The sequence below is a fragment of the Schistocerca cancellata genome, chromosome 1 (genome assembly GCF_023864275.1).
Source record: "Schistocerca cancellata isolate TAMUIC-IGC-003103 chromosome 1, iqSchCanc2.1, whole genome shotgun sequence".
Classification (NCBI taxonomy): Eukaryota; Metazoa; Arthropoda; class Insecta; order Orthoptera; family Acrididae; genus Schistocerca; species Schistocerca cancellata.
This window is the reverse complement of record NC_064626.1, coordinates 599,825,702-599,839,642: the sequence shown is the minus strand read 5'-3', so window position 1 is coordinate 599,839,642 and position 13,941 is coordinate 599,825,702. Positions and strand designations below refer to the sequence as shown.

Sequence of the window (13,941 nt, the reverse complement as noted above, 5' to 3'; positions counted from 1 at the left end):
CACGTGAATAGCTAGCCACACGAGTAGACTTCACAATAGGCCAAAACTGCAGTTTGTCTATGGACAAGAACACGCTTTTTGTAGAACATAATCTGAACACAAAAGTACAAATATAAAAATTTGTTATATTCATTGGGATTGAGAACCAGAACATCTTCAGTATGTACAGTGCATAAAAATCAAAGAAATAGTGTATTTGGGTGAATGAATAAAGCAGTACATACTGCATTATGAAAGTGAAGTGAGAAGCTACAAGGTAAAAAGAAATATAAACTGCACCAATCATGGAGGCATGCTGGTTGCAGCAAGGTAATGGCCTGTTATACTTTTAATGTAGTGTATAAGAACCTTTGTTTCATTATAATATTATGCAGACAATAAATAGTATGCTAAGAATGTTTTTCTATTATGCTACTGTATCCTTCTGCAAACAACAGTGTGAAAATTATTGTGCTGATAGGCAGGCAGAAGATCACAAATGTGTACATTTTTCAGTGAAGGTTGAAAAAGTGTGTATTTGTAGTAATCTACAGGGAATGTATGACATATTGCCAGGAGAATTGCAGGCAAGTTTGTCACATTTTCTAAGAGTACCAGTTATTATCACAAGTTGAATTACAGGTGGATAGTAATGATTTCCATATATTTAATGACAGATGAAAGAGCCAATCACTGTAACAAACACATATTTAGCTGCTCCATGACTCATGTGCAGTATGAAAGTTGTGGTGTGTGTGTGGTGTGTGTGTGTGTGTGTGTGTGTGTGTGTGTGTGTGTGTGTGTGTGTTTTGACTATTGAGGTGTAAAGCACCAATTCCTGTCGAAAATTCATTAAATAATTGAAGTTTGGGGGTGTAATTGTAATATCTCCTTCAGAGATATATATTTATAAGTCATTGTTTGTGTTTTTATTATTTCTCCCAACTAAATTTGTCACCTTAAGAGATACATTTATGTTATTGTTAGTGGGATGTACTTGACTCTTCACATAATTGGACTGTTTTCTTTAACTATATCCTTTTATTACACCCCAGCGATATTAATTACTATTATTTATCTTCATCATAGCATTTTAATCTACTGTGTGTCCCACATAAAGCAGGTACGCTGCACACCCGAGATTCAAGTAACAATGAACTAACTAAAAAGAGTAGATAATACTAATGTTAAAAAGACATGTAGCTACCATTTTGTAAGAGATGTTAAAAGTGGTGGCCATTGTCATCCAGGTTTCAATGACTTCGTATGATGTCATTACCAGCGACACGCTGTAATTCTGTATGTTTGATGTTGTTTGCTTCTCTAGTAATGTTCCACTTAAGACAGGCTATTGTAAGTGGATTATCAGCATACACTCTGCTTTTTAGAGTGCCTCATAAATAAAAATCACACAATGTTAAATCAGGATTTTGGAGCCCAGAGACGTGTACTGATAAGTCTGCCTTCAGAGAACACATTGGTGATATGGATCATATATAAGTTGGAGATTATGAGGACTTGCTTCATCTCGTTGGAATACTGCATTGGCACTGTTTAAGGTTTAATGGAAAAATATGGGCCAATAATGTGAATGCCAGACAACTGAATGGAGAGGTTCTTCATGCAGAATATGTGGGTTGTCCTACAATCAGTAGCTGCAATTCTTAGAATTTACATAACCTGACAAATGAAACCAGGCCACATCTGACACAATGTAAAGCAAGGGGTCCAAGTAATCGCAAGCAGTTGATGTTAACACCAGTTAGAATAATGAGCGTTTTTTTCCAGCAAATTTCAACTCTGGAACACACTCACAAGACAGGCTTTTAATTTTATATCTTTTAGTACACAATGACATGATGTATGAGATACACCAGCCAGCTGCAGTAACCTCCTCACTGACTTGTGAGGACTTTTCGTAATGTTTGTGTGAATTCTGTCTGTAGTTCCAAGGGTACTCACTGTCAGTCGCCTATGCCTCTGCACATTCTGGACAGTTCCTATGGCCCTCCATTCCTTGTACGAATCTTGAATAATGCAATAATGTGGGGAGTTTCCTACAGGATACTTCAGTTGAAATATTTCTTTACATTTCTCAATGGAGCCTGTCTGTATGTAAAACTTCACAATATCTGTCCCATGAGGTACTCTGTATCTGTTCATCAATAAAATGTCCAACAATAATCCTTTAAGTACCATAAGTGTACTAAAACTTAGCACTGTATGTTTCCCCAAATGCTTTGTATGTGCTTTAGCACATTAACCTGCCTTACCCACAGTGCTGTAGATGTGCCGTTGCTCAGATACCTGTGTACTGTGGACGTATTAACACTCACAGATGTATTTTTGTTCTGACCTCCAAGTAGTTGTTTAAAATTCAGGTTGTGTTGTTGAAGTATTTGGTATGAAACACACTGGAAGATTAAGACTATGTGCTGGACTGCGACTAAAACTTGGGACCTTTTCCTTTTGTGAGCAAGTGATCTACTAAACAATCTACCCAAGCACGATTCATGACCCACCCTCACAGCTTTACTTTTGCCAGTACCTTGTCTACTACCTTACAAACTTCACAAAAGTTCTCCTGTGAAACTTGCAAAACTAGCACTCCTAGAAGAAAGGATATTGCGGAGACATGACTTGGCCACAAATTGAGGATGTCCCCAGAATGAATTAAGCTGTGAGGATAGGTTGAGTGTCATGCTTGGGCACCCAGTGAGTAGAGCACTTGCTCATGAAGGTCCCAAGTTTGAATCTCAGCTTGGTACACTGTTTTGATCTGCCAAGAAGTTTCTTACCAGTGCTTACTGTGCTGCAGAATGAAAATGTCATCCTGAACATTTGCTAGTCTGAACCATGACTGACATTACTTGAATAGTTGTACTGTCTCATAATAACTGAACTTGATGTTACAAGCAATTACAGCTGTCCATGTGCCATCAGTTGTACTTCAGATGTTTGATAAGCTATTAAATAGGGTGAGAGAATGTGTGTCATTGTGACTTGTTTTACATGTTGAATACATTACAGATACTTTATATGCTCACTTTGCTACTGTCTAAGGAACAAATAGTCACTAAACTCTTCCAAACAGGTCTTTTTCAGCAAAGTGAAAAATTGTTGTTACTGTTTGCAATAATTGCTGGTGTGATAGAACTCTAATGCTCTTGATTAACTCCTTTATTGTGCAGTATGGAAGACATTACTTAAACACTGACACAATCAAAATAATAGCCCGACTGTGACAAGCAAGGTCATCAAATGATCAACTTTAACAAGTCCACAAGGAAGATTCATCTATGTCCGTAATACAAAACTGAGAATCATCATTGAAATCTTTGTACACATATTCAAGAAAGAAACCAAAATCAGTCCAATAATGAAAGCCAGTCTGACATATGATATGACACAAACATAAACAGAGCAGTGTTACAGAGCTATGACATTGACCCATATATGTTAGCTATGGATTACAGTGTTTGCCAGTGAGACCTAATTCCTGGAGCATGGTATCACCAGCAGTCATTTGTGATTTCTCTAGCTGTAGTAGTGACTGTGCTGTCATCACTGACTGTATTGAGCCAATCTTGGCATGTTGCAGTAGGCAGTCTATCGACCATTCTACATGGGATATGAGAAGAGCAGTATTACAGATGGTTAGTGTATCATACAAGTAGAATGTTAAATGACGCTGTACACAACAAAACATCTTAAAGTAAACTTTGTTACGGATTATTCCCAGTCCCAGCAAACATAACAAACACTGGCCTCAGATGATAAATCTAAAATTATCTGCTTAATTATTGACAGATTTATTCATTATTAGAGTTAGTACCATGAGGAATGCCTGTGAAATATCAGGTAATATGTTTGGGTTGCAAAGAAGTGACAGATAACAGATTAAATGAAGTGAAAGTAGTACTTCATTTTTGTTACAAGCTTGAAAAATAATTTCAAAAACTGCCAGTAAGTGCATTATTATGAATCTCGAAAACAATTTTTACACTTCTGTGAGTAATGCAATACAATAACTTGTTTATTATGAACTTCAAAGTCAGAAATTAACTATTTGAGTAATGTTTATGGTCACAGTACTTATTTTGCCTTGAACAACAAGACTTGCTAGCTCTTTAGACATATTCAACACCGACCAAAGCAGGCTGCCCAAGTAACTTTGCAGCAGGTAGAAGCCCAAATTCAAGTCATTCAGAGCATGTGAGCAGATAAGTTTTTCTGCAGCAATTAAAGGATTAATGTGTATTTCCTTTCCTGACATAGGTGCTTCACCAACAATTCTAAAGCCTGTCTGCTTTTAACATATTTGACCATGCATTAACATCTAGTTGCATAAATTGCGATTTCAGTTCATCATACAATTTTACTGGGTCAGTTTCTAGTTCTCACAAATCCATTTTTGTTTAATTTTTGCTATATGCTGTGATGACTACTTTTGATTGTTCTGCCTCATCTTAGCAGTTTCCTTCAATATTGTTTCTTGTAATACCTTTGTGGGCTCTTTTTTCTCTTTTGATTGCAAATAGCAACATGGTTAAGTGAAAAATGTAATAATCAAATTAATTGAACGTTTAACTTATCTTGATCGTAACACCTATCAGTTAATTGCTTTAGTGGCCACACTTTCGGCAAGCTGCAGTGCCACTACAACTTAGTCAGCTGGGACAGTAGCTGTGCAGGTGTATGTGTGTTCTGTACCATTTATCACTGAATAAGGACATCCTTTGAAAACTTAGCTATGTTTTCAGTCTTTACGTGGCTATCAAACACTTACTTCAACTATATGGCTCATTGTTACCTTTACTTCTTCCATTGTAGAATTATTGGTGGGTTGGTTTGAGGGATTGAAGGGACCATAGAATTATTGTTCATTAACATATGAAATAACTCAGTATCCATGAGATGTATTTATAGTTGTGAATGTAGGGAATGATCAGCGGTATAATTGAACGATGACAATGAAAATTTGAGCTGGACGGGACTCAAACCAGGATTTTCCACTTATTGCAATTAGTCACCTTACCATTACGTTATCATTGCACGCTTCATCACCAGACCCAAACTTCTATATGTCATCAACTGTGTGTCTGTATCCTGCACCTGTACATCTATTACGTATGTTCATGTACAGGCGAGACATTTTTATTAAAGGTCACTTGCCTGGTGTTGGCATATAGATATGATATTGCAGGGCCTGTGTTGTTCAGAAGTATGATGCAATGCTACTTTGGAAATGCATGCATGTCTGAAGGAGCAGGCACTGCAATGACTGCAGTTGTTTTGACACACATGAAATGTATTCACAGTTGCGAATATGGACAGTAACCAGCTGTGTAACGGAACAATGACAATGGAAAAGTTGCTGCTGATTGGGACTTGAACCTTGATTTCCCACTTATTCTTTCATATTTTGTTAACCATGTGTGTATAACCTGTACTTGTACATCCATTATGTTTATTTCTGTACAGGGGAAACATTTTAATTGAAAGTTGCTGACCTGGTGTTACGAAATAAATACGATATTGCAGTGCCTGTGTTGTTTAGGAGTATGATGTGATGTTCATTTGAATATGCATGCATAACGAGTATTTCTGCGGACTTGGCCCTACATTGTTTTGCCACAGCAGTGGTTTCTGTTGAATAAGTCACAACAAAACCATAGTTTGAATGTGAAGTAAACAGGTCATTGATGCTGCAGTGGCCCCACCTTTCTGCTATGTTTCTGGTATTCCAACTCTGGTTCCTCAGGTGCCCATTAATGTGGTTCTTGCCTGGTGATGTAGCAGCAGTTCTTGTCATATCAGCTGGTATTACTTGATGTAACAATGTCCATCAACTCTGGTCTGACCTCGTCCATGGCTTGTCATGTGAGCCATAGCAGCACTCAGTTGTGCCCAGTACATTATTTTGCCATGCAACAATATTTTGTTTTTAAAAATTAATATGTTCTCAAATTTATCAACTTTACAGAATCCTGTTGTTGTACTGATGCTGAACTTACCTACTCCACGATGGTCAAGCCCCAGCTTGTTGACACCTAGCATGGTTGATAATTTGTTCCATGAGATGGGACATGCCATGCACTCAATGCTTGCTCGTACAAAGTATCAGCATGTTACTGGAACTCGCTGCAGTACTGACTTTGCTGAAGTTCCTTCTGTATTGATGGAATATTTTGCTGCAGATCCTAGGGTTTGTACATTTTCGGTTTATTATGATTTCCACTCTGTGAGTACTATCATTTTTCTCAATATACTGTTGGAATGTGTGATGTATTCCGCTGCTGAAAACTTGTAATTTTACTTTGTTATGAGCTTATGTATTAGAGTAAACTATGCTTGGGTAGTGGCTGCAACTAACAGTGTGTAAACAGGCAGATACTGCAGGGATGATATGTGCTGTTTGCTCATTGTTTGAATTGTAATGAATAAGATCAAACATTTGACAGACATCTACATATAACATCTTTCTGATAATTTCTGAGAATTGTCTCATTGGACAAAATGCACATTGGACATAGAGTGAAAAAAAAACATTGTTCTACAAGTACAGGATAGGGTGCACTGAGTTTGGCAGCCTAAGATTTTTTCATACTACTAATATTGTTTTCAGGCATATGCTGTGATGTGTTTTTATTGAGTATCCATTTAAACACTTTTACACTGGAATATATTTACACATTCTCATAATACAAGTTGTAGTCAAATTATTTACTGCTGATTTGTTATTTTAGATACCATCGAAGTACAGAAAACCTTTTATTCTTTAGCATTAGTTTACAGTACAGTTCATAAGTGTTCTGTCACAGAAATGTTATTTCATTGTTTAGAACAGAGCTTTGTTTTAAACGCCATATATTGGGTTTATAGGAAATTAAACTATTACCTGAAGTAGTGACTTATGCTTAATAACAAAGTCCTGTTATGTAGGGAGCCTATATGCAGAGAGAGAGAGAGAGAGAGAGGGGGGGGGGGGGGGGCAATGATCTGTGGACACAGATAATGTTGTCAAGTGGCCACCATGTTTTTTTTTCAGAATTCATGTGGAATTACTGTACCTGTTGACTATCACAAGACATGTATCTGACATGTGGTAGGTCAGCGGAACTTGTAGCTTGGTGTTTAGTGTATGGCTACTAAATGTTCAATATTGGGTAAATTAAAGTGTGGTGCGATGCAGTGTACAAGCCATTTCTTACAGGGTTCTGAAAAAATAGGAATCAACCGACAAAATATGAGTTGCATTTGTATTATTTCAGAAGCTTCTTGCTTGGATATTCATTGTTGACATTAGTAGCCTTTAAGCTTTATGTATATTTTTCCCCTCTCAGCATATTTGCAGTTTTTATGAGATCATTGTGGATGTTCAATGAGATCATTGTCGATAAAAATTATGATTCAGTATTTGTTAATTGACATTTCCTACTGCTAAAATAACTGTATAAAGGCTATTTGGTAGTAAAAATGTCTCTTTTCTTTTTGTTTTTCTGCTAGCAGCATACAAATTTTACATCCCAAACATTGACAGTGCTTTAAAGAACAATTGATACTACAAAATATTGACATCAGAGCACCAAGTACATACTTCACACAGAAAAGAATAAATCGTCGTTTTCCACTACTTGCCTTTATGATTCACCTCTTCCTGCTTGACAATCAGTGACCACTGTTTCTGTCTTGTAAATACCAGCATCATGAAGCCAAGTTCACTTCGGATTTTATAATCATAGTGGCACGACATGGCATTGCTCTTGATTGTCCAAGAGGTAAATAAGTTTAGTTATATTTAGTAAATTCCCCTCAATCAACATTTTATCTACAAAAACTGGTGTGTAAAGCCAATTGATACTTATTGCTACAGATACGTCTTACAGTTTGCCTTTTTTTTAATCAATATTAAATTACATTAACTGAACTGACAAAGCACATGCAGAAGTGTACCAATACTTACCGTATTTCTGTCTGCAAATCTTGGGAACATTATAATTTAGTTCAGAATAGCACCGTGCACACTAAGACAACAAAAGTAATCACAAGACAGGAAAAAAACATGGTGTTGTGAGCTCTCAGCCAATCCGTGTTGCATTGCCCTCTCTCCCTCTTTCTCTTTTTCCACCCTCCCTCTCACCCCTCCCCTCCCCTCCCTCCTGCCCCTCCCTCCCCCTCCCTCTCTCCCCCCTCCCCTCTGTTCTCTCTCTCTACCCTCTCTCTCCCTTTCCCCCTCTCCTCCCTCTCCCCCTCACCCTCCCTCTCCTACTCACCCCCTCCCTCTCCCCCTCCCCCCCCCCCTCTCTCTCTCTCTGTGCAGGTCCGGGGGTTAGAATAGGCCCAAGGTATTCCTGCCTGTCATAAGAGGCAACTAAAGGGAGTCTCTCACATTTCAGCCTTTATGTCATGGTCCTCTGTAGTGTTTGACAGCCATTTCTCAAAATTTTCCCAAAGAGCAAGCCAATTGGGGAAAGGTGCCTTCCATGGTGCATAGTGTCCATGTGCTGAGACCTCTTGCCTCCTTTGTTGACATGGATAAGCACTTCCGCTCATTCTCCAGCTGCTGGGTGAGGCCACCCTCCTGTGATGTAAAGCCATAGATCCCTCCCCCGATGCGGTGCTTTAAGTGCTGGAAGTTCTGCCATATGTCTTCATGCTGTACTTCCAGCATCACCTGTCGGGATTGGGGACGTCCTTCACATCCCAATACTCCCTGTGTCTCACCTCTCACATCTGTCAAGTTCAGAGAGCACCATTTGTCTTGGCGGACTGCAGGATTCTCCAGAAAGAAAGAAAAATAATGGAATACAAGACCCTGGATCGACTGGCCTACACTGAGGCTAAGAGAAAGTATGAGAGGTTACATCCTGTGCATATGACGTCAACCTACACTGCTGCTATGACAACGGTTCTGCCATTTTCCATTCCACCACGTACAGTTGGCTCTCAGAGCCACAGACTCCACCTACTTCCGTAGCAACACCCCCCAACCATCGGGGACGATAGTCCCCACTTCTCAGCTGGAGAAGTGTATGTCTTCTTTGGCTCCTCTCGCCAGGAAGGGATCCCTTGGGTCACTCCCTTCCCAGGTTTCTACCAGTGGCAAAGCTGACACTTGCCAGTGTCTGAAGCAATGACAGGTAGCTTGTTGTCGGGCTTCACGGTCCTCCTCAGTCCCTGAGACTGAATCAATGAAGCCCTCCCAGCCAGACAAACCTAAGGAGCAGAGAGAGAAACCTAAAAAGAAAAAGACCCCGAGAACCAAGGCACTGTGGTGGCACACACCCCACCACTACCTACATGCTCTGTGTCTGAGGATGAGGTGGAGATTCTGGCATCCGCTGAGGACCTAGATCTCGCTGGGCCCTGAGGCACAATGGATGTTGATTGCACAGGTACTCATCTGGTGGCAGCAGGTGACCCTGAGGCACAGACTGCCACATTGAGTGTTTCATGCCTTCCCAGTCTCATGATCACCTAATCCTCCAGTGGAATTGCGGCAGTTTTTTCCATCACCTGGCTGAGCTACGGCAGCTGTGAAGCTTTACACCTGCTTTTTGCATTGCCCTCCAGGAAACATGGTTCCCGCGGCTATAAGGGATATTACAGGAGCCGTAGCGACTATAATAGAGTGTCAGGTGGAGTTTGCATCTATTTCCTGAAATCAGTATGTAGTGAACCTGTGCCCCTTCAAATCCCTCTTGAAGCTGTGGCTGTCAGGATGAGGATGACACAGGAAATAACTGTCTTCCTCCAGATGGTTTGGTGCAATACCCCTGAATGTATCGGCTGCACTGATTGATCAACTCCCTAAACCGTTCCTACTTTTGGGAGATTTTAACGCTCGTAACCCCTTGTTGGGTGACACCATGCTTAGTGGCTGAGGTAGGGAGGTTGAAAATTTACTGTCACAATTTGACCTCTGCCTCTTACATACAGGTGCCCCCAAATATTTCAGTGTGACCAATGGCACACATTCGGCCATTGATCTCTCGGTTTGCAGTCGTGGTCTTCTCCCATCTATCCATTGGAGAGCACATGATGACGTGTGGTAGTGACCACTTGCTCATCTTCCTGTCACTCCCCTGGCGTCATGCCCTTGGACGCCTGCCCAGATGGGTTTTAAATAAGGCAGACTGGGAAGCCTTCACCTCTACCGTCACTGCTGAATCTCCCCAACATGGTGCCATCGATATTGTCGTTGAGCAGGTCAGTACAACGATCGTTTCTACGGCGGAAAACACAATCCCTTGTTCTTTAGGGTGCCCCCGGCAAAAGACAGTCCTTTGGTGGTCACCGGAAGTAACTGAGGCAATTAAAGAGCGTCAGTGAGCTCTACAGTGACATAAGCAGCACCCTTCCCTATAGCACCTCGGCTCCGCGCCCACATTCGCCAGCTTATAAAACGACACAAACAGGAGTGTTGGGAGAGGTACGTGTCGACCATTGGGTGCCATACATCACCTTCCCAAGCCTGGACGAAGATCAGAGATCTTTTTGGGTACCAGACCCCAACGGGTGTCCCTGGCATTAACATCAATGAAGTATTATCTACCGGCTCAAACGCGATTGCCGAGTACTTTGCTGAGCATTATGCTCGAGCCTCTGAGTTGGAGAATTACCCCCCCCACCTTTCGCACCCTCAAACGGCGGATGGAAAGGAAAGTCCTCTCATTCATTACATGCCACAGTGAACCCTATAACGCCCCATTTACGGAGTGAGAGCTCCTCAGCACCCTTGCAGGTTGCTCTGACACAGCTATTGGGCCGGATCGGATCCACAGTCAGATGATTAAACATCTCTCATCTGACTACAAGCGACATCTCCTTGTCATCTTCTACCGTATCTGGTGCGATGACATCTTTCCATCGCAGTGGCGGGAGAGCACCGGAATGATGGTGCTTAAACCTGGTCAAAACCCATTTTGTATGGATAGCTACCAGCTCATCAGCCTCACCAACTTTTTTTATAAGCTGCTGGAACGTATCGTGTGTCTGTGTCATCAGTTGGGTTGGGTCCTGGAGTCACGTGGCCTACTGGCTCCATGCCAGGGCGGCTACCACCAGGGTTGCTCTACCACTGATAATCTTGTGTCCTTTGTGTCTGCCATCCGAACAGCCTTTTACAGACGCCAACATCTGGTTGCCATCTTTTTTTCACTAGCATAAAGCATATGACACAACTTGGCAACATCATATCCTTGCCACATTGTATGAGTGGGGTATCCAGGGCCTGCTCCCAATTTTTAGCCAAAACTTCCTGTCGCCCCATACTTTCCGTGTCCAAGTCGGTGCCTCCCATTGTTGCCCCTGTATTCGGGAGAATGGCGTTCAGCAGGGCTACGTATTGAGTTTCTCTCTAGTTTTAGTGGTTATTAACGGTCTAGCTGCAGTTGTAGGGTCGTCGGTATCACCTTCTCTGTATTCGGATGACATCTGAATTTCGTACTGCTCTTCCAGCACTGGTGTTGGTGCGTGGTACCCACAGGGAGCCATTCACAAGGTGCAGTCATGGGCTCTAGCCCACCGCTTGCAGTTTTCAGCCGTAAAGTCGTGTGTCATACATTTCTGTTGGCGTCGCACTGTTCATCCAGAACCAGAACTTAACCGTAATGATGATCCACTCACTGTAGTGGAGACATATCAATTCTCAGGACTGGTTTTCGACGCCTGATTGACTTCGCTACCTCACCTTCGTCAGCTTAAGCGGAAGTGCTGGCAGCACCTCAATGCCCTCTGCTGCCTAAGGAACCCCAACTGGGTTGCAGATCTCTCTACGGTGCTGCAGCTCTACAGAGCCCTTGTTCAATCCTGCCTTGACTACGGGAGTCTCATTTATGGTTCAGTGGCACCCTCAGCATTGCATTTACTTGACCCAGTGCACCACTGTGGTGTTCGCCTAGTGGCGGGAGCATTTAGAATGAGTCCGGTGCAGTGTCCTGGTGGAGGCCGGAGTCCTTCCATTGAAGGTTAGGCAAGCACAACTGCTTGCAAACTGTTACGTTACATACACTCGTAGTTCTCCTACGCATTCAAATTACTGTCTCCTTTTCCCAACAATGGCGGTTCATCTCCCACATTGGTTGCCCAGGTCAGGGCATATGATTGCGGTTCACGTCTGTTCCCTCCTGTCTGAACTGGAGTCCTTCCCATTACCACCTTTTTTTGACGTCCATTCACGTACACCTCAGTGGTGTACACCTAGGCCACAGATTCTTCTGGACCCTTTCCATGGCCCTAAGGACTCCATTGACCCTGCAGTTCTCCTCTATCACTTCCTCTCAATTCTCAACATGTACCGGCACCATGAAGTGGTTTACACCAACAGCTCGATGGCTGATGATCACGTAGGCTTTGTGGATGTTCATGGAGGAAATATTGAATAGCACTCCTTGCCGGATGGTTGCAGTGTTTTCACTGCAGAGCTGGTGGCCATATCTCATGCTCTTGAGCACATCTTCTCATGCCCTGGCTAGTCATTTCCTCTATGTAGACTCCTTGAGCAGCCTGCAAGATGCAGGAGTCCATCTATGCCCTGGAATGGTCCCATAGTTCCGTGGTGTTTGTGTGGACCCCAGGACGTGTCGGAATTCCAGCAACAAACTTGCCGACAAGCTGGCCAAACAGGCTACGCGGAAACTGCTTCTGGAGATGGGCATCTCTGAAACTGACTTGCGTTCTGTCTTACACTTAAGAGTTTTTTGGCTTTGGGAGACGGAATGGCATAACAGTATGCACAACAAACTGCATGTCATTAAGGAGATTACGAATGTGTCAAAGTCTTCCATGTGGTACTCTTGCAGGGAATCGGTTGTCCTCAGCCGGCTCTGCATTGGCCTTATGTGGCTAACGCATGGTTACCTCCTTTGTCGGGAGGACCCACCTTAGTGGTGCTGTGGCTCACAAATGACAGTTGTCCACCTCTTGCTGGACTGCCCACTTTTAGCTGCTCTGCAGCAGACTTTTAACTTTCTCAGCACCCTACCTTTGGCCAACAATGCCTCAGCAGCAGCTTTATTTTTATGTTTTATTCGTGAGGGTTTGCTTTATCATTTGATCTAAGTTTTAGCCCATGTCCTTTTTCTGTCTGTGTCCTCCACACTAGTGCTTTTAGGGTGGAGGTTTTAATGTGTTGCAGAGTGGTTGGCTTCTCCCCTTTATTCCCATGGTGAGCCAGCCATGGTAATCTGCTCTCTTGTTTTGATCTCTTCTACATGTTTCTTGGGTCTCTCTGTGGTTTTCTTGTCCGATTTTCTCCATTTTAGTGTTTGTTTGCTCTTCTGTCATTCTTGTGGTTTTCTCCTATCTTCCAGCTGTGTTTTGTATGTCTCAGTTATTTTACACCCACCGTTGTGGAATTATTTTAATCAGAATGAGGGGACCGATGATCTAGCAGTTTGGTCCCTCCCCCCTCGTTTAACCCAACCAACCAATCCTCCCTCTCTCCCCCCTTCCCTCTCCCTTCCCTTCCCTGTCCCTCCCCTTCCCTATCCCTCCCATCCCCTTCCCATCCTCTCCCCTCCCTCCCCCTCTCTCCTCCTCCCTCCATCTCTCCCACTCTCTCCCTCCCTCCCCCTCCCCCTCTCTCCCTCCCTCCCCCTCCCTCCCTCCCCTCCCCCTCTCTCCCTCCCTCCCCCTCTCTCCCTCCCCCTCTCTCCCTCCCTCCCCCTCTCTCCCTCCCTCCCCCTCACTCCCTCCCTCCCCCTCTCTCCCTCCCTCCCCCCTCTCCCTCCCTCCCCCTCTCCCCCTCCCTCCCCCTCTCCCCCTCTCTCCCTCCCTCCCCTCCCCCCTCCCTCCCCCTCCCCCTCCCTCCCCCTCCCTCCCTCCCCTCCCCCTCCCTCCCTCCCCTCCCCCTCCCTCCCCCTCCCCCTCCCTCTCTCTCCCTCCCCCTCCCTCTCTCTCCCTCTCCCTCTCCCTCTCCCTCTCCCTCTCCCTCTCCCTCTCCCTCTCCCTCTCCCT

General features: G+C 43.3%; 1 protein-coding gene across 1 annotated transcript in view; it reads left to right on the top strand.

The window, feature by feature from the left end:
• LOC126182228 (mitochondrial intermediate peptidase) overlaps positions 1-13,941 on the top strand; it is a 148,796-nt gene that overhangs the window by 117,262 nt on the left and 17,593 nt on the right. The window contains exon 9 of the mRNA XM_049924832.1: positions 5,966-6,187. Within this exon, the coding sequence (XP_049780789.1) occupies positions 5,966-6,187 (222 nt within the window). The remainder of the gene's footprint in view (positions 1-5,965; positions 6,188-13,941) is intronic.